Source organism: Podarcis cretensis (genome assembly GCF_951804945.1).
Source record: "Podarcis cretensis genome assembly, chromosome: 3".
NCBI lineage: Eukaryota > Metazoa > Chordata > Lepidosauria > Squamata > Lacertidae > Podarcis > Podarcis cretensis.
The window spans coordinates 8,817,563-8,843,984 of record NC_137172.1 but is presented as its reverse complement, the minus strand read 5'-3'; the positions used below and the strand labels follow the sequence as shown (position 1 = coordinate 8,843,984).

Here is a 26,422-nt window from a genome sequence, read left to right as displayed (position 1 = left end):
CCCTTAGCTAACGCCTATCTCTCTCTTTTTTTAATGGAAGGGATGCAAAGTAAGGGACCATGTGATTGGCTTGCCTGCTGGAGGAGAAGGTGTGGATGCTGTTCCCTACCAGACTGCTAAAATACTGAACGATCTGACTCAGCACAGAAATGTCATTGTTGTGCCTTTTGAAAAAGACCAAAACAGGTAAGAAAAGAAGTATGTCTTCATCTTTCCTGGGTGCTTTCCTGGGCAAGCACCCCACCATTCGGGTAGACTTCTTTCGAATCAGTAACAACCCAGTCCATAATATTCCTAAATACTTATTTTTTCAAGTGATTCTGGAATTGGACTGAGTGACGAGAAGAGCATTGAATGTGATGTGCTCTTGGAGCCAAATGCACCGTGGGGCCCCAGAACAGGAGAAATTAATGCTGTGAGTATCCTTCCCCACATCCATCTGCTTTTCCTTTCCACATTGTTCATATTGCTTGACTATAGTCTGGCTCAATGACTCAGTAGCTTTGAGTATACTTCTAGGATGAAGCTCCAGTCATTAGGTGTAGATGTATGTGTGGCCATCACACAAGGTCCCCGGACGTTTCACCGTCTATTGATCCCTGTGCCACCACTTGATTTCTCGCTGCCACCACCCAGGCCCTACCTGGGACAATACTGAGTCCAGTCAGGGTTAAATTGGAACATAAACTTCTGTTTATTTATTGCAGTTTAACAAGCGTGGGGTTTCATAAACGGTATCGGTCAATTACAGTCATGGGGTGCCTATCCAGACCTATAACTTCCACTACCTGCTCTCACTCACTAAACCACCTCTCAGATATTTACTTGTCTTCCTAGCTCCTAGCTGTTCCTGACTCAGCTTATTTCGCTACACTAACTCAACCTACCCACAAACCCTCCCACCAGATGTCAAAGAGAACAACAACTATCAGACTTTTAGAAGACATCTGAAGGCAGCCCTGTTTAGGGAAGCTTTTAATGTTTGATGTATTACAGTATTTTAATATTTTTTTTGGAAGCCGCCCAGAGTGGCTGAGGAAGCCCAGCCAGATGGGTGGGGTATAAATAATAAATTATTATATATAAAAAAAACTCTATCCCAGTTCACTCCCACTCCAGCCAACCAGCCAACTCCCAACGAACTCCCCCCTTTGCCCCTCCCAGAGCTGGTTTTATAGTCCCTCTGACTCCACCCCCTGACTCCTGATTGGGTAACCTCTTTAACTATTTCATCTCCAGCACTCTCCTATGTTAACGTCACAGTATGTACTGGCCGTTCTCTGCAGCTGATGTGCAATTTGCATCCATCTGAAGGGGTCCCTCCAAGTGGGTGTGAACTGGGATCGATCCAGGGAATCTTCCAAGGGGCTGGGGGGGGCATTCTGCAAAGAGCTCCTTCACATGCTTGGTACCCGTGTGTCCATATTATGGAATTTAACATTGTGTGGAATCTATGTGGACTTATAATCCTTTCTCTCAGAGTAGTGTTTTGAAAGCGTGTCCATGGAGGAATGAATATAAATAGGAAATACTGTATCTTAATGGAGGGGAAAGCACCTGAGTTAGAATGCAAGCATTCATTAGTCGGTCACGTGGGCGCTAGTTGGAAAATACACACAGAGGGAGGACTGTTCTTATCTGAAAGATGTTTTGGAGTGTCCTTTCATGCACAAATAGGTTGCATAAAAGGTGCTGTTGGTAACCCTACCACTGCCAGTTTTAATTTTCCTCCCCCCCCCCTTCCTTCTCTAGTTCCTTTCTCTGAAAAACTGGACTCTCCAGCTGGTACGTTTGCCCGAGTTATTCCTATTCTATGTGCTGATTCTTTTTGTGTTTTAAATATTCTATATGTGCTGCACTAGCTGTCATATTTAAACCACTGAGCAGCGTGATCATTAAAAAGAAGAAAAAGGTAATTAAAATGCATTGGGGTGGGATACCTATTTAAATGCATCTCTTTTTCAAAAACCACAAATGGTCTTATCAGCCTAGAGCACTGATTCCTAGCACAGTTGTTTGAGTTTTGACTCAAATTTGGGCTAGAAGCTGTGATGTAACATAATTGAGTATTGCAAAATTTGAGACTGAAGTTGTTTCTAGTTAAACTTTTTTAGAGTAAGGTAGGGTAGTCTGTTTTGGTCTCTACCTTTACAGATCAGGAGGAGATGAAGGCTCTTCAGCAAAAGCAGTTAGAGGATGTCAGCTGTCATTCTTGCTTACCTGTCAGGCCTTAATTTTTTTACTGGTTTGCAGAGCAGGGGGAACCTGTGGTCTTTTGGAGAGAAAAAGTGATAGTTGTTATGCTTTTCCCTTGACAACAATAGAAACAACAGTTGTTGCTTTCAGAAGATGATGAATACACCACTGGCTCTGAGGTCACGGAGGATGAAGTAGGCGATGAGGAAGAAGTATACAAGAAACCAGGTATATTCCCTGCCTGTGACCTTGCAAGTGTTCTCTGCTAGCAGTTAGGGATTCCCCCCCTCTCATGTATGTGTGTGTGTGTGTGTGTGTGTGTGTGAGAGAGAGAGAGAGAGAGAGAGAGAGAGAGAGAGAGAGAGAAGGTTGCCTGTTGGAAAAACAAACCTTGTCACAAGTAGCTCTGTCATTTTTAATTACAATACTAAATTAAAAATTAAGTGAGTATTGTAATTTAAAATCTATGTGTGATGCAGGTGAGCATAAACCTCCATAGAGTTACACACAGCTCAACATCTTGAGAACCAGTGTGGTGTAATGGTTAAGAGCGGTAGACTTGTAATCTGGTGAACCGGATTCGATTCCCCGCTCCTCCTTATGCAGCTGCTGGGTGACCTTGGGCTAGTCACATTTCTCTGAAATCTCTCAGCCCCACTCACCTCACAGAGTGTTTGTTGTGGGGGAGGAAGGGAAAAGGAGATTGTTAGCCGCTTTGAGACTCTTTAGGGTAGTGATAAAGCAGGATATCAAATCCAAACAACAACTCCTCTCCTCCTCCTCCTCCTCCTCCTCCTCCTCCTCCTCCTCCTCCCTTTAAATGATATAATCCATGCACTCTTAAGTGCAGTGCTGGCCCACCTATTTCACCTTTTAAGCATTTTGGTGTACTGGCCAGGAAGGTTTTTAAAAACAACAAACAAACAAACAAATTGTGGGATGTTATGGAATTGTGGGTTGGAACAGGTTTGAAGTGGAATTATAAGTATGTGGTGGGGGTGGAATAAATTCATTAAGGACATTAAGATCAGCAAAGGGAACACAGTTACTCTTACCGCTTCCTAATCTTGTACAGAGTACTGCTGCTCCAGTCCTCTGGTTACCGAGTGAAATTAGACAAGCCATTTTAAGAAATATGGGGGGCCACTAGGTGGCGCATCGGAAGATGGCTGACAATAACATCTCTCCGACCCACACGAGGTAATTTGGAGGCTATGATGGGGGTAATTAGCCTCCTTAACCCCCCCAGGATTATGGGGGGGACGGCCCTTGCCTGCTGTGCCCTATACCACCCCCGAATTTGTGGGGGTGGGGGCACTAGGCACAAAGCCCTCCTGTGGGATTTTCAGCACTCCTCGACGCCGTCCCCGATTCGCGCCGCTGGTTGCAATGATCTTTAAAAGAAATAATTTGGACGTGATTAATTGCACATACATCAAGGAAAAAGGGGAGTAAATACTGCTGACAGAAGAGATCTCTGATAACAAGACAACAATAAAATACGAGAAGAACGTCAAGATACGGTAATGACTGAGGGGGGAGGGGGGAAAAACCTGCCACTACCTTTTTATGTGATTTAACAAGAATCCCCCTCCCCTAATGAGTCAGAAATTAAGGACTTAAGCTGTGGATTTAAGGCTGTGTGGAGATAAACTTTTGATCCAAAGCAATGTTTCAAGATGAAGCTGGAAAGCTAAGAGTTTTGGAGTGACGCAGTCAGGAAAAAATGCCGTTCGCCATTTTGTGAGGCATTGTGGGAGCTCTTGGGTCTGGGAGGAGAAAGAGAGAAATAGAGTTGTTTACATATCGTGAATCAACTCCTCGGTGGGACTTAAGAGCGACAAATGCCAAAATTTACGATGGATAAAGTGATGTTATCTACGAAGGAGATATATGGAAACCATCTGGACTTAGTGAAGGAACGGGAAATCCACACAGGATTATTACACTTGCTATCGGCTTAAGGAGACTAACAGAAGAGATCGTAAAGGAAAAAGAGAAACTATACAAACAAGATATGATGTGGCAACACCAAGATAAGACTGGATAGAATTATGAACTTTGTTTGGACTGATTGGGACTGATTTGGACATTAACACAGTAATAAGAAGATGATCTGAATTCCCCTTTGGATCTTGAAGTATGGGTTCCCCCAACAAAATTTAAAAATTTGGCTTTGTAATTCGGAATTTATATGATGTGATTTAATTTGATGTGATTGGCCAGTTAATAAAAATTATTAAAAAAAAAGAAAAAAAGAAATATGAATTGTAAAACCAATTGCAGAAATGGTTTTATTGTTCTTAGTCTTTTGTATTTTATCTCATTTCTCACTGCTTCAGTAGCTTTTGGCTGTGAAGAAGTTAATCTGTTAAATAGAATAACAAATGATTATTGGCTTGTGGTGGTGTGTTTCTTCACTGGTGGCCTGAGTGTTAGGAAATGAACTCACTACTGAAACCCGAGAAGCCCCATCTGTACTAGCATACCACTGGCTTTGGAAGATGCACCTGTTTACAGTGATATTCCCTTGACCTCACAACCAGAGTCTTCTAGTTTTATTTGCTGTGTTGTTTTAATGGTATTGTTTCATTGCATGTTTTAATCATGGCTGTTTATATTTCATAGAATCATAGAATCATAGAGTTGGAAGAGACCACAAGGGCCATCGAGTCCAACCCCCTGCCAAGCAGGAAACAATATTTAACGCTTGCGTAATTGTTTTTTATACTTGTAAACTGCTTAGAAGCTTGTTTTGGCAAGAAGCAATATATAGATAATGCAAAAGTGATAAATTAACTGGTGTTTGCTATTTTATTTGATGACGAAAGTCACTGCACAGGGAGACAAATCTGTCACACTTTGCAGTACTGCTCATATTTCCTCTATAGATCAGCCGTGAAGAGAGAGAGATTTCAGAATTGCATCAATGGCTGTCTTCTTTCATTGTGATAAATGGGAGGGGTGACTTATAATTGACTTATGCATATTATTAGCAGGAAGAAAAGAGCGGTCAAAGAAATCCCACAGACATCCAAAGAAACAAGTGTCTTCACCCAGTGTTCAAAAGAAGGAAAAGAATCTGGAGAAGGTAATCCTGAGAGATCTTCTCAACTATTATGCAACCTTTGTGAGGACATAAGTCTGGCTATTTCTCTGTGGATTCATCTTATACCTTTGTTACTTTACTGAGGACAGCATGAACTTCACTTTGATTTAGTTTTTTAACCTGGTCCTGAAGATCAATCTTCATCCAGTGAGAGTTGCTGAAATCTTTTATCAGTGTACACCTAGGGATGATCTCCACTGAACTCAGTGGGACTTCCTTCTGAGTAGACATGGATAGAATTGCACTGTTTCTTAGGCTGTAATCCTATGGTGAGGTAGGGAGATTGCATGGTGGTTGCTCTGCTGCATCCAAAGTCTTGTCAGCTTGCTGTGGATCCGGGGAGAGGGCAAGTAATGCCTGCTGTCAGAACACAGCCAGCATCTGTTCCTGTGGAGCTGTCCACTTGTATACTGAGGACTCTTTCAGGTGAGTAAGTACCATTATGTCAGTGGTTTAGCACTTAGTCTGCTTCCAGTGGCCTCTCTAGCCACTTTTAGGATTGCTCTGCCTACCCATATATAGCTATCCTCTCTCCAGAATCTGTTGCAATATGCTAAATTTGACTTTAAAACATTATTTTTTAAAAAATTAAAAATGCTTTGATTTTTGCTGTGGACAACTGTGTCTTGAGTAGAATCCTATGCAGTTTGGCAGCTTGAAATTCTAAATAGGTAACATTGATCTAAGGAATTTAAGCATACAGTCTTTATTCTGCCTTTCTTTCAGCAGACTAATTCCAGAGATGCATCTCCTTTTATGTAAGTATTTCGGCTGATTTTTTTAAAAAAATATTTTTATTAAACAATTCCAGCATAACAAAATATCAATCCAAATAATCACATTATTTTTTATTCCCCCCACCCCTCCCTCTCCCCCCTCAGCTCCCCTCTCTGATTTCTTTGCACTTATTGTTCTCTGCATATTATAAAATTGTACATATCCTTGCTTTATCTATCATGTGTTCAACTAATATTTTGACTGATTTTTAAAGAAATGCAGTTAGAATGCTTAGGCAAATCCATGAAGCGTAGGTGTCTTAGTGGCTATTAACTATGATGGTTAAGCTGAGCCTTCATGTTCAGAGGTGGCGTACCTCTGGACACCAGATGCAATTTAGGTTTGTTCTTCATTCTCCTAAAGATTAAATGGGAATCCAGTGCAGTCAATTCATCAATGATAGGAAAAGATAATCCCCACTCACTGGACCAGTTCACACACAATGCCAAAGCATAGTTTTTGTGCTACAGGTATGAGACTTTCACTCATGTGCATCTTCCTTCCTTCACATTCCCAGTTAGTTTATTCCTTGTTCAAGAGAAAACCTAAGTCCTGTTTGGGCGTTCAGTCTCCTTAGGTGAAAACAAACATGCGGCAGTGAAAAAGGATGCACTGCCAAGCCCTGCGCACCCAAGCATCACTTTTACACTGTTTAGAGCTCCCCATGGGTTTGAGGGTGAAAGTGGGAGAGAGCCCTTCTACCTATGGAGGCTCCCTATGCAGTTTAGAACAGCACACAAGGAGTTTGAATGCCCAGATAGTCTACATCTGAACTGACAAAATGTGGCTGGTGTATCATCTCCAAACCAGAACTACAAGCCAGCTTACAAACAGTAGTTTGCATTTCTGGCTTGGATGCAATGGCAAACTAAGTGAACATGTGAGGAGGAAGAGGAGGAGGAAGAGTATATGAGCACAAGGCTTATTTCTGGCGTGCCAAGCCATGGTTTTGGCATGGTGACTGAATGGACGACTTTGCCCCACATTCCAGAGGTCCCTGCAGAAAGCAAGAGGTGGTTTCAAGTGAGAACAGTAAGCAATGGTGGCCTATGAACGTTGCCTGACTTTTGAACAAAATAGTGCTGATTGCTTTGGTTTTTGTTTCTCATGGCTTCTCTGCTGTTTAATTAGTGTGAGCATGCAGCAGAATAAGTGGGACGCATCCAGATCACTTAGATTCAACCAGGATGCTCAGAGAGAGGAAGGTAAGATATACATTTTTCAAAACATTTGCCTGACTTATGTGGTGTAGCAACAGGAAATAAGTAAAGCTTCGTTCCACAGCTGCGTGAATATGATATGGCAGGGTTCCATGAGAGATATTGTGCCTGTACAGTCATACCTCATCTTACGTTTGCTTCATGTTACGTTCTTTCAGGTTACGTCCCGCAGTGACCCGGAAGTACCAGAAAGGGTTATTTCTGGGTTTTGCCCCTTGTGCATGCGCAGAAGCGCTGAATCGCACTTTGCACATACGCACAAGCGCCAAATCGCGCTGTGCACCTGCACAGATACGGCGCTTCAGGTTGCGCTCTTTTCATGTTGCGAACGGGCCTCTGGAACGGATCCCGTTTGCAGCCAGAGGTACCACTGTACTTCCTTTTCTAATGCCAATGGAGCCCTATAGGCCTCATAAAAAGTAACTCTAGGGATATAAACAAGCTGAACTGAACTGCTTCTTGTGCTTTCTCTGATATGCACAGAATGAGCTCCTATGAAAGAAAACTTCCCAGGTCGTGTCACTTCACCCACCTTAACAGAAGAACTTGCTAAATGAGGAACTTCTGAAATTTTGGAATGAAAGGCAACTTGTGTATGTAGCATACGCGCAACAAACACACAAACTGCTCTATGGCGCCAGGAAATTGTAGCCTTGTAGTGTTGGGGCAGGGAGGTTCTCCCAGCAGCAAAACCCCAGCACCTTACCAGTCTGCATTTCCCAGTATTATTGGGGAGGGGCATGATTGTTAAACTGATACAAAGGTAGATGTAGGAGTGACATCTTTGCAAGCGTGATTGGCAGAAGCAATTGTACCTCTTCCTCTTGCTTTGTAACAGTGGTGTCGGCAAGGCACAAGAAAAGCCCTTTCTGATCCTCTGTTGCTATTTCATGTTGCTTGCAGATCAGCGGAGGATGGTCGAAATAACCGGACACCTAATAAAAATGAGGCTGGGGGAGCTTGACCAGACAAAATCAAAAGAGAACAAAGAAGTGAGTCTGGGGTTGGTGCTGGTGGGAACTCTATCCCACGTCACCCTTGGTTAGCAAGACTCTACCTCCTAACTTGCCTTTTGGTGCATGCATTAAAAAATAAAGCGCAAGTTGGTTAATACTTTCTTGATTTGTCTATTGCGACTTTCAGTCTGCAGCTGGGATTTATGCAAGACTTGAAGCTCAGATCAGGGCAGCGGCACAGGTCAACACCCGCCAGAACGTCCCAGAAAAAAATATGAGGTAAACCCTTTAATTCAAATGGGGTGGGGAGGAAGAGACGAGAGAAGCAAGGCGTCTTGACAAAATCTTATCAAAATGTTCCTCTGCCAAATCCTTTTTATGAAACGGCAAGCAAGACTTTCCCCTACAATTAGGGTATCTCCACTCTGACACAAAATCTCCCAGAATGTTCTGTGAACTGCTGCTGCCACTTCATTTAATTTGCAAGACCTGTTCCTGATTTAGGGATTTTACTTGGGGTTCTCTTAGTACCAATATATTCCTTATGCTAATTAGGCATTACTTGCTTGCTTTGGTCAGTTCTAAACTTAAAAAGCACACCACCCTAACTGGCAGTTATTTTTATTTTTGTGTGTGCTGGTGCTGGTGCTGGTGTTCTAATGTTCTAGTCTAGTTAATATCAATACTGAATCACTGATGACAATGTGCAGATGACCAGAAGTCACTGAAGTATCAAACCAGGCAAAGGCAAACTCTTCCCTCCAGATGTTTTGAGACTACACTTCCCACCATCCCTGACCACTGGTCCTGTTAGCTAGGGATGATGGGAGTTGAAGTCCCAAAACATCTGGAGGGCCGAGTTTGCCTATGCCTGTATCAAACGAACTGTTCTTTAGTTGACAATTAATGACCACCGAGCTGGTTGCAATCATTGTTGTGAATAACTTTCAATGCTACCTTTTGTCTGTCTGTCTGTCTGTCTGTCTGTCTGTCTGTCTGTCTGTCTGTCTCTCTCTCTCTCTCTCTCTCTCTCTCTCTCTCTCTCTCTCTCTGTGTGTGTGTGTGTGTGTGTGTGTGTGTGTGTAAAAAAACCCATGTATTTCTCTTAAATCTAGGATTAAAAGTCGCTTTGGCCAGGGCCGTCCCACGTAGAAACAATTGCACACAAAGCTGTCAAACAGAAGCCAAAGCACTTTTCTGCCTCCTTGGACCGCACTGGACTCCAGAACCTGGGCATGCCTCTTCCTAAAGCTTTCAAGTGACTGAATGCCATGTAAATTATTCTCTTTTTAATGAGTTGTAAATACGCCATTTCTTATATTAAACCAAGTGCATTTCCCCCCTGCCCCCACCAAGCAATGGTGCACTTATAAACCTACAAAATGAATTTAACACCCTCATTTTGTTGAGGGTCGGAAAGAGTGGTGCTAACAAACTGGGGTTATTTCATATTCACGTGCTACTGAAATTTTGGGAGTGAATCAAGCCTTGGCCTTTTATCGGCGTTCTGTCTGGATACTGTGTGGCTCTCGCTTTTTCTTGCACTCCACTGGAATGGCTGAGGCGAATCTTGCTTGTGCTGACTTGGCTGTGGGGTGGCTCCAAAGAGGTTGACACCTCTTGCCTTTTTAATGTAGCTTAAGTTTACACTGAATAAAGACAGCTAGCTGCTCCTTTCCCTCTGGCAGGAAGCTTCCTGGCATCCAGGGAAGCTGGGCATGTTGGGAGGTGGTTCAAACCGAGGCTTCTTTAGTGTTAAAGGACATAGCCATTCCTGGAAAAGGAAGAGCAATTGAGCATAGGAGAATATCATGCTCTCTGCAATCCATAATCCTTAGTGGGTACAGATGACTCTTGCTGAGCCTGTGTCTTGTGTTTGGCTGCAGGGCAGTGCGGATGAACAGAGCAGGGCCAAATATATTTCATGCTATGCCTCTGCTTGGGTCATTTTCAGGAGTTGTGCCTAACGTCATAGGTAGCCTACATCTGATAGAGAGCACATCCAATATTCTGAAGCAAATACAATTGTGTACGTCTGATGGATTGGGAAAAGGCTGCTTGCAGGCTGTTCGTTTCACCTGCTGTGGCCCCAGTTGAGTGGGCAGCGGTTCATATGCCAAATAGTCAAGTGCCACTACTTTTTGTTGGATGTAGAGTTACTTTGCATTCTGAGCATGATGCATTCTTCATATCATTTTTATTCCACTTTGTGCTCATCCAAGAGGGTCCTTTATCTGCATTTTGGCACAAGGGGGTTTCCTTCTGTTGTTGCCTGTGTTGTACATTTTGTATGCATACACCTCTTTATACAAATTTTTTTTGCAGAGGTATTTGTGCACAAAGGTATTGCATTGTCAGTCTCTTTCTGAACCTGCATTGATCGTTCTAGCTGAGTTAAAGAAATGGAATCCATCTTGTAGCAATTCTTGCAGAGAGTAGAGGGAAATCCTTTGTTTTCAGTGACAATTCCTTTCTTTAAAAAAAAAACTGGCAGGAGACAAGAACAAGAACTGGACGTTTTAAACTGTGGTCATGGATCATACTTCCTTTTGCCCCTACTGAGAAAAATCTCTCCCACAGCTCAATACCCTTTCAAAATGAACAGCCTTGATTTTTAAGCCACCTTGCCCACTTACTGAATTTGATTATTAAAGCAATGGTCTGGTTTGCATGTCACATTAAACTGAAGTTAAAATAAACTGTTTAAATGTGAACAAAAAATGTGGAATTGTGAATGTTTTGTTCCTCTTAGCTGTGTTACTGAGAATCAAGCCTTGGCCTGGCTTGTCATGTCATGTCATTCAAAACTGGGCTATGGTTTGTTTCTTCAAAAACCACAAGTAGAAGCCCTGGTTTGTTCGTACTAATGGTGGTTTATTTAGGTGAAAGAAACCACGGAACCGGATTTGAATGGCACAACAAGGCAGGCCAGGGCTTGTTTCCTGGCATGAGTAATCCACCCATAATTTTGACAGCATGTCCTAGTGCACTGCTCAGTCACATTAAAGCCATCATTTATTTTAACATGGGAATCAGGCGAATGTATGAAAGGAGCCTGAAAGGGTATCTTCTGAACTGGAGCATTAATTCTGTTTTTCCTTGTCACCTGCAATGATGTCTGCTATACCCCCCGCCCCACCTTTAACTAACAGTCAAAAAGTACCCAGTGACTCTTAGTTGGCTTCATCTTAAATACACCCAAATATGACTAAGCAAAGCTATGGACAGGAATCTTGGTTTGTGTGTTATGCCACAAAGAGAGAATCTGGTTTCTAGGGTCGGGAGTCCTCACAGTGTATCCATTAAATTATGACAACAACAATAATGGAGCAAATGTCTAGTTCTCATGACTGAGACTTGGAAAGTAAGCTGCTGTCTGTAAACAAGTTGTAGACTAAGTATGATGAATGGTATATTATAGTAATGAACTCAAGGGATTTTTTTTCTTCTCAAAGCTGTGTAAAGAGATGCGCCAAATGTTTGTGCTTAAAGCAACACTTTGTCAGATGTTTAGTGCACACATAAAAAATCCAAATGCGAGTTGATAAAGTTGAAGTAGCATACCATGTTCATCTGATTTATTGTGGGTTCTGTGTACGCTGCCTTCAGTATTTTTCTCCACCCTCTCCTGCCAGCTTCCAGATCACTTGGGCCCAATGCCAGAGGAGCCCCTGCAAAAGTCACAGTTCGATAGCAGGGCACATGGCTTTGCATAGAAAAGGTTCCAGATTCAATTCCAGCAGTAGTTCTGGGGAAGATTTCTGCTTTAGATCCCAGGGAATTACTGCTAGCCACTATAGCCAATATTTGGCTAGATGTAAAAAGTAAATGAGCCCTGGACGCTTAGGTCCGTCCATTCAAAGGCAACTACGGGGTGCAGTACTCCGATTTGGGTATAAGGCAAATTTGTATTCAGTGTTTTGCTACAGCAGCATTAACGTGTTAAAATACCAAGGTTGTTGGTATCATAAATGGATGTGAGCTGATTGAACTCTGTCAAAGATGGAGTGAATGGGTCCCTAGGACCATTGCTGACCGAATTAAGGCAGGAGCCAAAATCATGGTTGCTTTACTAGACTACCAAAAAGATGGGAGGTGCCACTGCTGCTGCCTGATTGCTCAGAAGGGCCATAGCAGGAGCTTGCAAGATGCAGGGTGTAGACTAATAGGCATTGCAGGAGTTGAATGGCTTCTGCAGAGCCTTTCCCATAGTAACAGAGAAGCCAGGTGGTACTGGCCACATGTCCCTACCTGGCCTAGCTGATGCAGGAGGTAATTTGGATGCCTCGTGCATGCCAACTGCGGAAATGGATAAGCATTTCCCCCCACTTATGACCAGCACACAACATCATCACAATCCATCTGTGATGCCACAGGGAAAGTTTGAGAACAAAGCTGAAATTGATCAGCCTGTATATCCTGCATAAAGGACATTTTGCAATGGTTACTTTAACGTTGCTCAGCAAGTGAAAAGCCCAAGCGGCATGTGTACATTTTGCTAAGAGTTCTGAAACTTAGTAAGGCAGAGCTCAAGATTCTGTATGTGTGTGCTGAAACACATTTGGACAGCATCACGATAAAATATTGAAGTGAAAATGCCACTTACCGCAGGCCAGCATCCACTATAAGTTAGTTCGATATGCTTTTTGTATTTGTATGTTCTCATGTAGCAGAAAAGTTCTATTCAGTTAGTAGTAGGCCTTTCCACCATGTTAGCCGTTAACTCATTAAATTCTTACGGCAATGAAACAAATTATTGGTGAATAAAAAAATAAAGAAATCTGTGTATTTAATTGGCGTTATCTCCCAAACTTTGCATTGCATTGGTAGTGTCTTCTGAATAATATTAATAATAATGTATTATTTATACCCTGCCCATCTGGCTGGGTTTCTCCAGCCACTCTGGGCGGCTTCCAACAAAATATTAAAATACAATAGTCTATTAAACATTAAAACAGGGCTGCCTTTAGATGTCTTCTAAAAGTCTGGTAGTTTTCTTTGACATCTGGTGGGAGGGCATTCCACAGGGTGGGTGCCACTACTAAGAAGGCCCTCTGCCTGGTTCCCTGTAACTTGGCTTCTCGCAGCGAGGGAACTGCCAGAAGGCCCTTGGAACTGGACCTCAGTGTCCGGGCAGAACGATGGGGGTGGAGACGCTCCTTCAGGCATACAGGACTGAGGCCCTTTAGGGTTTTCAAGATCAGCACCAACACCTTGAATTGTGCTTGGAAACGTACTGAGAGTCAATGTACGGTAGGTCTTTCAAGACCGGTGTTATGCGACCTCTCCCAGTCACCAGTCTAGCTGCCACATTCTGGATTAGTTGTAATTTCCAGGTCACCTTCAAAGGTAGCCCCACATATGAGCGCATTGCAGTAGTCCAAGCGAGAGATAACTAGAGTATGCACCACTCTGGCGAGACAATCTGCGGGCAGGTAGGCTCTTAGCCTGCATACCAGATGGAGCTGATAAACACCTGCCCTGGACACAGAATGCATGAAACAAGTTCTACGAAAGGCTTAGTCAAATACAGTTAACTCCTAAATGTACCTATAAGGTGATTCCTGAATGGGTTTTTTAATTGTAATATAGTGTGTCATTATAATTACATCCCTATACCACCATTTATCCAAGGATCACAGGACAGTTTAGAATATAAACACACAATACATATAGTAACAAACAAAAACAATTCCCCAAACCCTCCTCCCTGATTTAAAGTGCACAGATTGTTTAACTGGCCAAAGGCCTGGAAGAGGAATGCTTTTCCCTGGTGCCTAAAAACATATGAAGAAGGTGCCAGATGAGCCTCCCTGGGGGAGCCACTGCAGAAAAGGGGCATTCTTGTGTCACTGCCCTCTGGATCTCTTGTGAAGGAGGCACATGAAGAAGAGCGTTCAATGATGATCACAGGGTCCAGGTCGTGAGTCCTTGAGGTACTGCAGTCCTGCGCTGTTTAAAGCTTTATAGGTCAAGACCAGCACTTTGAATTGAGCCCATAAACTAACTGGCAGCCAGTGGAGTTGGGCCAGGATCAGTGCAATATGCTCAAATGGTCCTGACCTAGCAACCAACCTGTCCACTGAATTCTGCACCGGCTGAGGTTTCTGAACTATCTTTAGAGGCAGTTCCATGTCTAAGGCATTGCAGTAATGTAACCTAGGGGTTACCAGAGCAGATAACAGACATTTGGAGCACAGCAGAAGGAAGCTGATAGAAGGCGCTCCACACCACAAAGGCAACCTAAGCCTCAAGCAACAGCAAGATTTCTAGAAGTATCCCCAAGATGCGCATCTGCTCCTTCAGGAGGAGTGTAACCCCATCCAGAGCAGGCAGCCTCCCATCCATCCGGTCTAGGGAACTGCCCACTAGCAATACCCATGTCTAAGCAGGGCTGAAGGGACGTGGGTGGCGCTGTGGGTTAAACAACAGAGCCTAGGACTTGCCGATCAGAAGGTCGGTGGTTCAAATCCCCGCGACGGGGTGAGCTCCCGTTGCTCGGTTCCTGCTCCTGCCAACCTAGCAGTTCGAAAGCCTGTCAAAGTGCAAGTAGATAAATAGGTACCACTTCAACGGGAAGGTAAACGGCGTTTCTGTGCGCTGCTCTGGTTCGCCAGAAGCGGCTTAGTCATGCTGGCCACATGACCCAGAAGCTGTACGCCGGCTCCCTTGGCCAATAAAGCCAGATGAGCTCCACAACCCCAGAGTCGGCCACGACTGGACCTAATGGTCAGGGGTCCCCCTCTTTAAGCAGGGCTGAGCTTCAGTTTGTTGGCTCTCGTCTAGGCTATTGCTGAGGCAAGACAACGTTCCAATACATCCACTGGCCACCAGACTGGTAAGACACGCAGGGACAGTGGGAGGAACCAGCTGGGGAACCACCAAAGAGGGCTCAGAGCCCAGGGAATGGTGGAGGGATGGTGATGGGTGGTCAGATTGAAAAGACTGGGAAGAGGTGTTGGAAGCTGAAGGGGTAACAGGGCTCAGTGAGCTGGGAGAGTCTGGCAGAGAGAGAGCAGAAGCAGAATCCAGTGAGTGGGAGAAGGGAGTTGGTCCCAGAACCAGGAGAAGTGTGAAACAGGAAAAGCAAAGACAGGTTGCAAGTGGACACAGAGTGACTGCTTGCAAGAAACCCTGGGGAGGAGGCAACATAAGAAAGTTGGGGAGCAGGGGCTATTAGTCTCTGCAAATGGTTTCATGGAGTAGGACCTACGGGGCATAAGCTGCTGTGCTCATTAGGCCTGAAACCCAGCCAAGTCTCTGAAGATAGGTAGGTCAGACAATCTGCAGGAGGGGGCACATGCAGCATATGAACTTATACTCCCAGAGGGAGAACAATAAATAAGAACTGGGTCCAATTTATCATATCCCAGACTAGTTCTGAGTCATCCAGGTGAGGCTCTTAGCTTGCAGCTTTGGTAAAAAATAAAATAAAACTGGAGCACTGAGGCAACATATATAAAAACGAATGAAAAGTCGTCACAATCAGTTTAATGAAGTGCACAGAATAGCAATCGGTCATGTCAATAAAAATAAAACAATTAATTTTACATCAAGTGTGCTTTATTTCCTCCACAGGTATTCTGTTAAATAAAGCACCATATATATATATATATTTATATATATACTGTCAGGCCACAGCTAGAGGATTCTTTACAGAATCAAATTTCTTGTGGTTGTTTAGTATACAAGTAAACTTAATTTTGATAATAAAAACCACAGCGATTGGAGGCAATTTGCCTCTATTGTAAGGTACAAAACTGGCACAGAGGACACCATATTATACACAGTAAAAATGCCATCAGTTTAAATTACATCATACAGGGTGAGGAGACCCTGTTCTCCCAGACAGCCATATTAAATGAAAGCCACTACAGTGAACTTTGAATTACATAAAACATATTCATTATCTGATTGCCCTTTAAGAAAGTGTACGGTAGATGCTAATTTTTTTCCTTTTTAATCTGGAGTTCTGCCTGACCAAGAATTAAGCATATAAATTTAATCTTGCAATTCAAGCAGAAAGCACTGGACAAACTGAAGCACAAAACAGAAATAAGCAAAACTTATACAAACAGCATTTCTGAAGGGGGGAAAAAGACTTTAAAAGCAGACATGCTCCTCTATTGTCAAGAAGCAGCTTGGTTTCCTTTGCCAGATATCCTCGAAACCACATGAATCGTAGACTCAATGGTCCTGCAAAGGATGTCTAAAATGTCTTGCTGCTGCTGCATGTGACTCAAGAATCCTCTGGAATGGCTGCAACTGAGCGACAAGCCAGACTCGGGGTCCTGCGAGGCTTGACCTTCACAATTCTTCAAATCTGTGAGGTCAGACAGAACAGCAGAAATGGATGTGGTGGGGAACTCTGCGTCATCCTCAACTATGTTGGAATCCTTTGAGCTTGGTGGCTCTTTCAGCTCTTTACATTCTTCAAACCTACCACTGCCTGGCTGCTCCTCCCCATGCTGCGATGACCGGGCAGCTAGCATCATGTCTTCCGAGAACGAAGACGGAACTTCCATCCGGTACTCTTTAACGGAGCTGTTTTCCGGGGAGGGCAGGTCCTGCTCCGTGCCCGGGTCAATGATCGAGGAGTCTCTTGTCTCATTATCTGAGGTGCTAGTTGGAGTCAAGGCCTCCCTAGGTTCAGTTTTCAGATCACTGATGCAGCTGTCTACTGTGTGCTCCTCGTCGCTGCTAACCCGTCTTCTTTTTACTGGAGTAGCTCCTTCATCATCTATAAGGTCGAAATACAGTATGCTGTAATATACACATCTGATTTGCTCCATAGCAAACTTTTGACACTCGGGGCAAAGGGACTTTTCCCCTGAGCTATGGTTCGATCTTAGATTCAACAAGAGTCAAAAATTGTCTTCACCAGCTACTGGAACAATGGGCAATGCTTGCAACTAAAAGATAGCTCAGCTAGTCACCCACATTTGGCTCGGGATCTGTCCAGCAATTGATATCCCTTGGCAAGAAAACAAACAAACTGGCTGCCCTTGGGTTAGGAAATGGGACTGTGCTTTCTAAGGAATCATCCGGCCTCCTGGGTATAGTATTGCGTACTGTGAAGGCGTCTCACTGCACCTGTAACATCTTTACCCAGGAGGATGTCATTACTCATATCCTGGATGTGTTTATGGCCAATATATGGGTATCCAAGTCAGAGTGGGAGATACATCCAACATGACGCATGCTCCGAAACACAGGCTATGGCTTGATTTGGACGCAGCTTCTGCTTACCTGTGTAGCAACATCAAAGCGATCCAGTTTTACACCTGCTTAACCCAGTTAGCTGCTTAAAGGGGGGAGGTGCTTGGCATTTCAGGGACACCAGTAAGAACATTGGGCAAAGGGGCAGCACGTAATCAATATAAAGAGAGTTAGTGAAATCTGAAAATGCAGTTAAGAGAAGCCAAATCAGCATCTAGAGGGGTGGGGAGTCAAGGACCACTCCAGAACAAACCTTTAGTTTTTCTTTCTTTGGCTTCTTGCTCCTGCAGCGAGTTCTTCTGTTGTTGGCAAGTCCTGCATTTGTTTAACAGTTCTTGCAGTGTTGGAATTAGGGCAGCATTCAGCTGTTTGGGGGTGTGCACAGAAAGCAGCAAAGTGAGGGCTCGAAGGTCCTGGAAAAGAAAATCCAGAAAAATCCACTTACTTAATGAAGATCCAGTTCTTAACTCTGAAAGATCTGACGTGGGAACATTGAAATGCTGCTGAAAGGATTGTAAGATGTCTGCATCCCGGCAGAACAGACACCTGAATCATTTTATACTATGACAATTTTAAACAAGCAACTTATGCTCAGATAAAGAACTTAATAGGATGCCATGAGAGAGGACAGGCCATACTGACCACACAGTTTTATTAGGGCTCCAATGCTCAATCAAATTAAAAACAAATGTTTAAGCAATTAATAAGGTGCCCTGGCTAAACAGGCACATTTCATTTTTTAAAAATTTGGAAGATAAATATATAAAACACAGCATCTTGAAAGAGGCACCCTCACCTCTAAGCATCATGTGTGCTATCACATATGCACACATGAATGATCTGAATGAACACCAAATATGCTCACTGCTTCACTTTTTTTTTTACCCATATGAAAATGTTTGCTAACTGAATCAATGGCTTAATCAATTAAAGCCTGCACGATTATCTTCACCCAGCCTCCTCAGAACAATCTGAATGTCTCACAGGGCTCACTGAGGGGTACTTGCACACATTCATTACTTCTAGCTACATGCCCTGGCTTCCTTATCTAAATTTTGCCAAGACATACCAGTGAAGTCACAGCTCTGGTTCAGAGGTAACAGAATTAGCCCAACAAATCATGGTTTCTCAAACTATCTTGTATACCTTCTTGTGTTCCCTTGTGTGCCTGATTTTGGCACCTCCATTTCTGCTCACTAAACCGCAATATCCCACTAGGTCTGAACCGAGAAAGTGGTGGTTTAATTGCTGATTACAATTCAGGACATGAGACCAGCATCAATCCTGGTACAACTCCATGTGCCATTCTTTTTCCAACTTGGAATACTGAGAGCAATTTCCCCTGCCCATCTCAAAAAGAATATAGCAGACCAAGAGACTGTATAAAGACATTTTTTAAAATAACAACAACAACAACAACAACAACAACAACAACAACTCAGTTATGACTTTTGGATACATACACTGAAGGCACAGCAGAATGAAAATAAACCTCTGGTATTTATTTTAAGCCGAAAGGGAAGGGGGAAGAGAGGTAACTTACCCCATTTAAAGTGGAGCTTGCTTTAAAAATTTCAACTCGCTGATTGGCGAAATCTGATTCTAAGCTCTGATACTGGTTGATCAGATTTGTAACCAAATTATTGATTACTCCAGCACAATTTGCTTCAGAAAAAACCTGCCCTTGCACCTGTAAAAAAAATCAAGCATGATTTTTAAACTTGGCTCATGAGACACAATTGATTCAAGTGATCACAGTGCTGCTGTCAACATAGCTATGGAAGTGGTATATGTGCTTTGATATTCCTTCACTGCCGGGGGTTGGACTCGATAACCCCCAGGGTCCCTTCCAACTTTACAATTCTAAGATTCTGTGACATATTTCAATTTGTCAGTGGACTGCAGAAGTAGCAGCCATGTGTGTATTCTGTCCTCACATTTGCTAGGAAGTGTTTGGATTTTCTTTCTTAGATAAGAGGGAAATACGAAACACCTTTCATCCCACTCCCTACTGAACAAACTCAGCAGAAGCTCTATCCTTAGAGCAAGGGGATTTGTAAAGTAAAAGTAGCTTCCACCTCAACAAGCATCCTACCTACCATCTAGGACAACACTGGCCTGTCCCTCTTTCCTTCTCTTCCTCTGATGCCCTCTCATCTCAGCCTCCCAAAGACTTGCACGACTGTTTGTTGCAGCAGCAGCTCTCGCTACAACACCCCCCCAGGCAAATGGTGCCTCTAGGGCTGGCCAGGAGGTACTTCCCAGGCCCCTGTGGGGCACTGTGATGAGGCACCTCTCTTTAGGGCAGGGGAAGGCGCAGTTCAGAGACCAGGGGCAGTGGCAGCGACTCCCAAGGAGAGGGGAGAGGAGGCTGAGGGAACACTCCACAAGGGAGGGTGTATGAAAAGGGGTGTGGGGGGCTGCCAGCTCCGCAGGCAAGGGATGACGTAACTGGGCTCCTGAGGCCCACAGGGGTGCCACAGAAAGAATGCAGTTGGCCAAGGGAGCCGTGGACACAAAAAGGTTGAAAACCTCTGGTCTAATTAATCTGAGTCAAAGCTTTGTGAGGGTGCCCTGAGCAACTCACACACAGATGCCCGATGGACATACCTTGAGAAGAAAATGCGTTAAGAAAGTGTACACAACATTGTTATTCAGAAAGGTCCTTTCATCCATGAGTATGCATTTAATGTATTCTGCAAACACAGGGTCCTCGCACAGGAGCTTGATGCAGTTCTTTGACATGGCAGACTGAAGGGAGAAAGAAAAGGCTACAGTTTTGTGTTGCTGCTGGAGACAGTGGCTGCAGTCTTTTGCACACATGCACCAGACAACACTTATTCACTCCAGCAGGGCTTGCGAAGGCAGCTTAGCAGAGAAGTGCTGCACAAAGTTGCCACGGTTCCTCAGCACTTGCAGGCTGCTGTACCAAGCACAAGGTGCTTGCATAGGAAATAGCAGCACCTGCTGGACTGCTTATAGCTAGAGCTACATTGGTTCACAGTGGGACGTGGGTGGTGTTGTGGGTTAAACCACAGAGCCTAGGGCTTGCTGATCAGAAGGTTGGCAGTTTGAATCCCCGCGACAGGGTGAGCTCCTGTTGCTCAGTCCCTGCTCCTGCCAAACTAGCAGTTTGAAAGCACATCAAAATGCAAGTAGATAAATAGGTACCACTCTGGCGGGAAGGTAAACGGCATTTCCGTGCACTGCTCTGGTTCACCAGAAGCAGCTTAGTCATGCTGGCGACATGACCCAGAAGCTGTACGCCAGCTCCCTTGGCCAATAAAGCGAGATGAGCGCCGCAACTCCAGAGTCAACCAGAACTGGACCTAATGGTCAGGGGTCCCTTTACCTTTACCTTACATTGGTTCACATGTGGTCAACGGGAAGCTGGTCTTATGCAAAGGTCAGACCCTCTAGCCACCTAGCCCAATGGTTTCCCTCCAACTGGCAGCAGCTCCCAAGGGTCTCAGGCAGGCAGAGGTCTTTCACAACATCTGCTACCACAGATCATTTTAAGTGAAGAGTGTCAAGGACTGAGAGCAGCTTGAGAAGCACACAACATTTTACCTGAGTTTGGCAAAGCTCAGTCCAAAGTTTGGGAAACAAAGCTAGATGAAGAGGCAAGCCTTCGTATGCGACGAGGACACCTACAATTTGGAAAGAGAAGCAGCAGTAATTTCAGCGGGTTGGAACATTCTCCGAAGGTTTAAAACATTTTAATACAGATCATGATAAATGATCAGCAATATACAAAAAAGTTATACGGGCTCCACCTTTACTGTCCTTCCACTGGCAGGTGAAGACTGTTTTATTCTGACAGGATTGGGGGAACTGGCTGTTTTTAAGGAAAGAGCATTCATTCATTCATTGAATTTATATAATGTCCTATACCCAGAGATCTCAGGGCGGTTCACAGAATAAAATCAAAATATAAAACCACAAAATACATAATAAAAATAAAAGCAACAACCCAACAACCCCCCAAAAACACATTTTAAAAGGGCTGTGCTGTTTTTACTATCTGTATGTTCATAGATTTGCTTTTACACTATATAGCTTTAATTCTATAATACCTTAACTACTTCTTAACCATCGTTGTTTATAGATTTTTAGCTTTTTTATTTTATCCATGTTATTTGAATTTTTGTAAGCTGCACTGAGTCCCAGTTTGGGGAAAGGGTGGAATATAAATAAAATTAATTAATTAAACAAACAAACAAACAGAGATTTTTCCTTCCTAGCCTGAACTTCAGGAAGGAAAAATCTCTCCTTTTGTTTGTTATTTAATTAATTTTCTGCACTGCTTTCACTGCTATTTGAGGCTAGGTCTTAATGGGCTGGCAGTGTAACAGGGTCTCTCTCTCTCTCCCGTGAGCCTGGTCAGCAGTTCCAATGGTCAGGCACAATGAGACTTGTAGCCCTGCAACTCCTGGAAGGCTATGGACTCCCAATCCCCCACCCAGAGCCTTACAATGAAAGATTTGCTCAATGAAATGCTCAGGTACACTTGAAAAGGAAAGGCTGTACAGTGGTGCCTCGCAAGACGAAATTAATTCATTCCGCGAGTCTCTTCGTCTTGCGGTTTTTTCGTCTTGCGAAGCACGGCTATTAGCGGCTTAGAAAAGGGGGGGGAAACTCGCAAGAACTCGCAAAACGTTTCGTCTTGCAAAGCAAGCCCATAGGGAAATTCGTCTTGCGAAGCACCTCAAAAGACGGAAAACTCTTTCGTCTAGCGAGCTTTTCGTCTTGCGAGGCACCACAGTAAATACACTGTTGCATTTAGTCTCTTGTTTAAGCAACAGCTGCCACCGAAGGCCCCCTCGGGTGCTGAGATACTTTAGGGAGAAGCGTCACTTCTATACTTACTCATCTTTACTAAGGTCTCTGTGAACTTCTCACAATTGATGGCAACTCGGCACAGCAGATGGATGAACTGATGATACGAGAAAAAGTAATCTAGCAGCATGCGGTCATAAACTTCATCTTTGCCCTGAAGATTTAAGGGAAACGGGCTTATTGCCGCGTGGTTTCAAAAGAGGCCCCGACGCAGAGTGGAAGTGGAAAAGCAAGTAACTGGCGAATGTCTCTGTGCACGTATCTGCACTTAACCCTTCCCCTGCCCACGACTTCTCCGCTCCCCCTGAGCCACCCTCAACTATTGCGCAAAGTTTAAACGTATTTGGAACCCTGTGTGTGTATGTGAAAGAAAGATTTGGAGAACAGAAGTGACGGGTGAGGAAAGATTAAGTATTCTCCATCCTGCTTCCAAAAGCAGTTTCCTTCTTATCAACACACCACCACAGCAAACTAGTTGCCAGCATTTTGTAACATGCACAGCATTTAACAGCAGTCTTCAGCACCAGTGATGAGCGAAGTCCACAACTTCCAAGGCACAGCAGTCTTGGAGCCTCGCTCAACCCCACCAGGAATCCCAACGAGAAGCCCTTCTCCAACAGATGTACCTTGCTGGCTTCAACCATAGTAGGCAAGAGGCACATATTAAGCTCAGGGCGAGGTGGGCGGATGTTACTTTTGCCTCCTATCAATTTCAAATTTTCACGGCACGGGAAGTAAGGACCAAGAGACACTGAAACAGAAATGAGAGAACCAAAAACAGGCATTTAATCTACGCAGCTTGACACTTAAAAGTAACTAGTAATATTCTTAAAAACAAGAAAAATAAAAATGTTTATATGTGTGTGTGTGTGTACACACAAGATCCAGACTCAGTATTTAGTATTTTTAGCACTTTCCTTGTTATAGCATCCCAACCTGAGGCTGGAACCAGAAGGTCAGAGGCAAACACGAAGCTTCCAAGTCTTAGACTGATGGGAAAGGTGCTGGCTGCAGAAGTTTGTCACTTTGGTTGCTTTTCATTCGCAATCCCTCCCCACCAGCTGTTTGCAACTGTTCGACTGGGAAACCTGCTCTTGAAGGCAGGCTGGGAGAAAGCAACAGGATTCAGCACCTCCCTCGCGTGTTCTTTCCCATCCAGGCAAATGCAACGTGAGAGGCAAGCACAGAACATGGGATCCCTCGCTTGCTACCAAACATCTTAGTGCCCCCACCTTGAGATCTCTGCACCATCTGCCCCAGTACTGGCTATTTCCAAAGCCCATCTCACCTGCTTGCTAGAACAGCCACCCTGCCTGCCTGCATGCCCACCCAAATCTTTGCTGCTTTTCGACACCGTGGACTCTTTCCCAAAACCTTACTTGTTCTGCAGAAACTTTCCTTAACACTTCCCATCACCACCTCCTCAAGTGCTACCCAACTGCACTACCCAACTGCAATGATTCCCATCAATATATAGTCATGTTACCAATATCATTCATTGGCAGGTTTATAATTTACCCAACTGTTATCCAAGCTCCTTGGAACGGGAGCCTGCTTGATGACAAGTGGTGGTCATGGGCAAGCACTTGGGCTTAAGATATCAACCCACCATCTCACCCTCATTTATTCCCAGGTGATTCCTGCTCTTTATTACTACCCCTCCTTTATGTTCTGATGCTGTGATGAACATTTATTTTCATTCAAAAGGTTTTAACCTGCCTTTTCAGGGCAAATTGCCCTCAAAAGGTTGCTTTCGAGACTCTTAAGACACAATCCAGTTACAAAACAGACATACACCCCAATCACCAAATAAAGGGTCATTGTTTTTTCTTTAAACTACAGCACAGTTCAACCAAACACAGATATTAATTAAGGATGTCTTCAGAGGTGGTTTTTTTTTAAAAGACCTGCAATGATGAGGCAGGAATGGAGTTCCAAAGGCATGGGGCTACCACTGAGAAAGCCCTAGGCCTAGTACCTGCCCATCTAATAGGTATTATGTACAAAGTTGCTCTGCTTTCTTTTTTTAATCATACTATTCCTTATGTCTTCTCCCCCTGTTGATAAAGTCAGCCCAATGAAAGTATGCCTGAAATTACTTAAATAAGCCATATCCCTTGAGAACCCCTCACCTTCCTGGGCTGTCTTGGGGGATCTGAAATCTCAGAACATTCGAATCCTGCAACAAAATCCTGGGCTAGACACACAAACAGTTAACAACAGGTCTTTTCAACCAAAACACGTACTTGGGATGTTGCTGTGGTGGTATGTGCAATGGTTGTGCTGCAGAAATGGAACCAGAGTGTGCAGGAAATCGTGAGGGCTTAAGAGCACCAGCTCCTTGAGGACATCTGCAAAGCAAACATTGGTTTTGCATTTTTCTCAAGATATAGGTCTGGGGTCAACTGCTCACTGGACAAAAGTGAAATGCCCGGCATAAATATTCTATTTTAGCAAAAGGTTCAAAGAGGGTTTAAGATTACAGTTGGGACACCAAGCAGGATTGAATGCTTTTGCTTACAAGTTGGTAAGCTGAAGGATCCAAGCAGCTTTCCTGAAAAGAAAGCGGCTTGTGAAGTGGCAGCCGTAATTCACAGGATCAGTGGCTCTGCTCAACAGCTGTTGAGAGAAGGCACTGCTCCTGCAGGGCAGGGCATCAGGCAGAAAGGAGAACCACTGTGTTGGGCCTAACTCCTCCTGATGAGATGCAGCTGCCCGTCAGGTACAGCTTGTCCTGTTCACATGGTTTTCCTGCCCGATGCCCCTGCCTCCCGACAGCCACAGATTGCTCCGGCCATCCAACCCAAATCGCAGCGATCCGTGGCTGTCTGTACCCAACTCACCCAATGCCCACGTCCCTCTCCAGATATGCCTGGTTTGGCCAAATCCGATGCACAGTTCCAGTAGCTACCACAGCTAATCTGTGTGATGCTCTTTGGATGGTAGAAATTACGGGCATGCGTGTTTGGAAAAACCTAGGTGTTTAACTGAGCCGGATCCCTCTCCTCCCCACATCCACCAATCATTTCAGGCTGAATACATGTGTCACTGAAGAGACTAAGGGAGAAGGGAAGTATGAACTGGGCTTTAAAAGGGGGACGTGAGGGCAGCATGTGTGAAACCCACACCTGGAGATGTAAGGGGACTCTGTTGGCAGCCTTTGATGATTTTCTACAAGAGGGTCTCGACTATCAAGCCTCCTCTACTCTGAAATGCCCCCTCTCCATTTTTGTATGTTCTATGCCTGCATGTGAGCACCCAGCTTTAGAAAATAGACAGAGTAATAGAAAGCTTTCTTAAATGTTAACTGTTCATCAAGCCTTTGGGTGGAGCTAACCCAAATATACCTTACCTATACAAGTGTTTCTAAGTTCCGGGGGGCTGTATGAATTTAGCAAAGTTAAAAGTTTGTGGGCAAATTCTATTCGCTCCTGCCACTGGATCAGTGCTTGTTTCACATCTGCAAATACAAGAACACGGTTTGGTCAGTTGACCGCTATAAATCGTTGAATTATGCTGGCAATTATACGTCGGCTTTCCCACCCCCCTTTCATTTTTAAAAGAGAAATGTAAATATAAGTAATAAATAACGCCCAAACCTTTTCTTTGCAGATATGGCCGGGTGGACTTGAGAACAGAAAGGAATATGGACAGAAGCTCAACAAGGTCTCCAGTTACGTGGCAAGCTGTGGCTTCGTGGTACATCATGTGCAATGTGTTGAAGGACTGAAAATATATATATATTAAAAAGTAGTGTTAGCAAGTTACTAACATTTCAAAAAGCATTTATATGAAAATAGTGTCCTCATATATTTTACTCTGCTATGTTTCCTCAGCACAACTTTTTTTTTAAAAAAAAACCCCCACAAACAATAGGTATGATATTCTTACCTCCGTCATCAGGATTAAGCCTCTGTTGAACACAACAAGAAGCCGGTCCTCATCTGTTTCTAGTAATATTCGGAAGGCACTAGGGGGAGAAAACAGTAAGGGGGAAACATGAGCTTAAGCATGCTACCATATTGTTTGTTTTAAATTATTTTTTTATTAGCGATTGTGACATTTTGAAAATAGGTGCAAGGGAGGAGCAGGCATACTGGGAGGGC

At 43.9% G+C, this 26,422-nt stretch overlaps 2 protein-coding genes and 1 long non-coding RNA gene across 6 annotated transcripts in view; 1 reads left to right on the top strand and 2 right to left on the bottom strand.

The window, feature by feature from the left end:
* SANBR (SANT and BTB domain regulator of CSR) overlaps positions 1-11,824 on the top strand; it is a 33,081-nt gene extending 21,257 nt beyond the window's left edge. For 2 of the 3 annotated variants that reach the window (XM_079968642.1, XM_079968644.1), the window contains 10 exons: positions 41-186; positions 316-415; positions 1,753-1,785; positions 2,325-2,424; positions 5,193-5,287; positions 6,035-6,063; positions 7,214-7,287; positions 8,206-8,294; positions 8,446-8,537; positions 9,374-11,824. In XM_079968642.1, the coding sequence (XP_079824768.1) occupies positions 41-186; positions 316-415; positions 1,753-1,785; positions 2,325-2,424; positions 5,193-5,287; positions 6,035-6,063; positions 7,214-7,287; positions 8,206-8,294; positions 8,446-8,537; positions 9,374-9,410 (795 nt within the window). In that variant the 3' untranslated portion in view covers positions 9,411-11,824. The remainder of the gene's footprint in view (positions 1-40; positions 187-315; positions 416-1,752; positions 1,786-2,324; positions 2,425-5,192; positions 5,288-6,034; positions 6,064-7,213; positions 7,288-8,205; positions 8,295-8,445; positions 8,538-9,373) is intronic. The other variant, XM_079968643.1, reaches the window with a different exon arrangement.
* On the bottom strand, positions 8,901-9,442 carry LOC307212102. Its single transcript, XR_013836827.1, has 2 exons — positions 9,351-9,442; positions 8,901-9,242 (listed from the first exon to the last, which is right to left on the bottom strand). It is a non-coding gene; the product is annotated as an uncharacterized lncRNA (long non-coding RNA).
* A 3,905-nt stretch (positions 11,825-15,729) lies between the features above and the next one.
* Positions 15,730-26,422, bottom strand: part of USP34 (ubiquitin specific peptidase 34) — a 103,755-nt gene continuing 93,062 nt past the window's right edge. For both annotated transcript variants that reach the window (XM_079968365.1, XM_079968366.1), the window contains 11 exons: positions 26,208-26,286; positions 25,916-26,042; positions 25,669-25,776; positions 24,563-24,667; positions 22,943-23,067; positions 22,347-22,470; positions 21,048-21,127; positions 20,088-20,228; positions 19,021-19,167; positions 17,731-17,890; positions 15,730-16,998 (listed from right to left, as the gene is read on the bottom strand). In XM_079968365.1, coding sequence (XP_079824491.1) covers positions 16,388-16,998; positions 17,731-17,890; positions 19,021-19,167; positions 20,088-20,228; positions 21,048-21,127; positions 22,347-22,470; positions 22,943-23,067; positions 24,563-24,667; positions 25,669-25,776; positions 25,916-26,042; positions 26,208-26,286 — 1,807 coding nt within the window. In that variant the 3' untranslated portion in view covers positions 15,730-16,387. The remainder of the gene's footprint in view (positions 16,999-17,730; positions 17,891-19,020; positions 19,168-20,087; positions 20,229-21,047; positions 21,128-22,346; positions 22,471-22,942; positions 23,068-24,562; positions 24,668-25,668; positions 25,777-25,915; positions 26,043-26,207; positions 26,287-26,422) is intronic.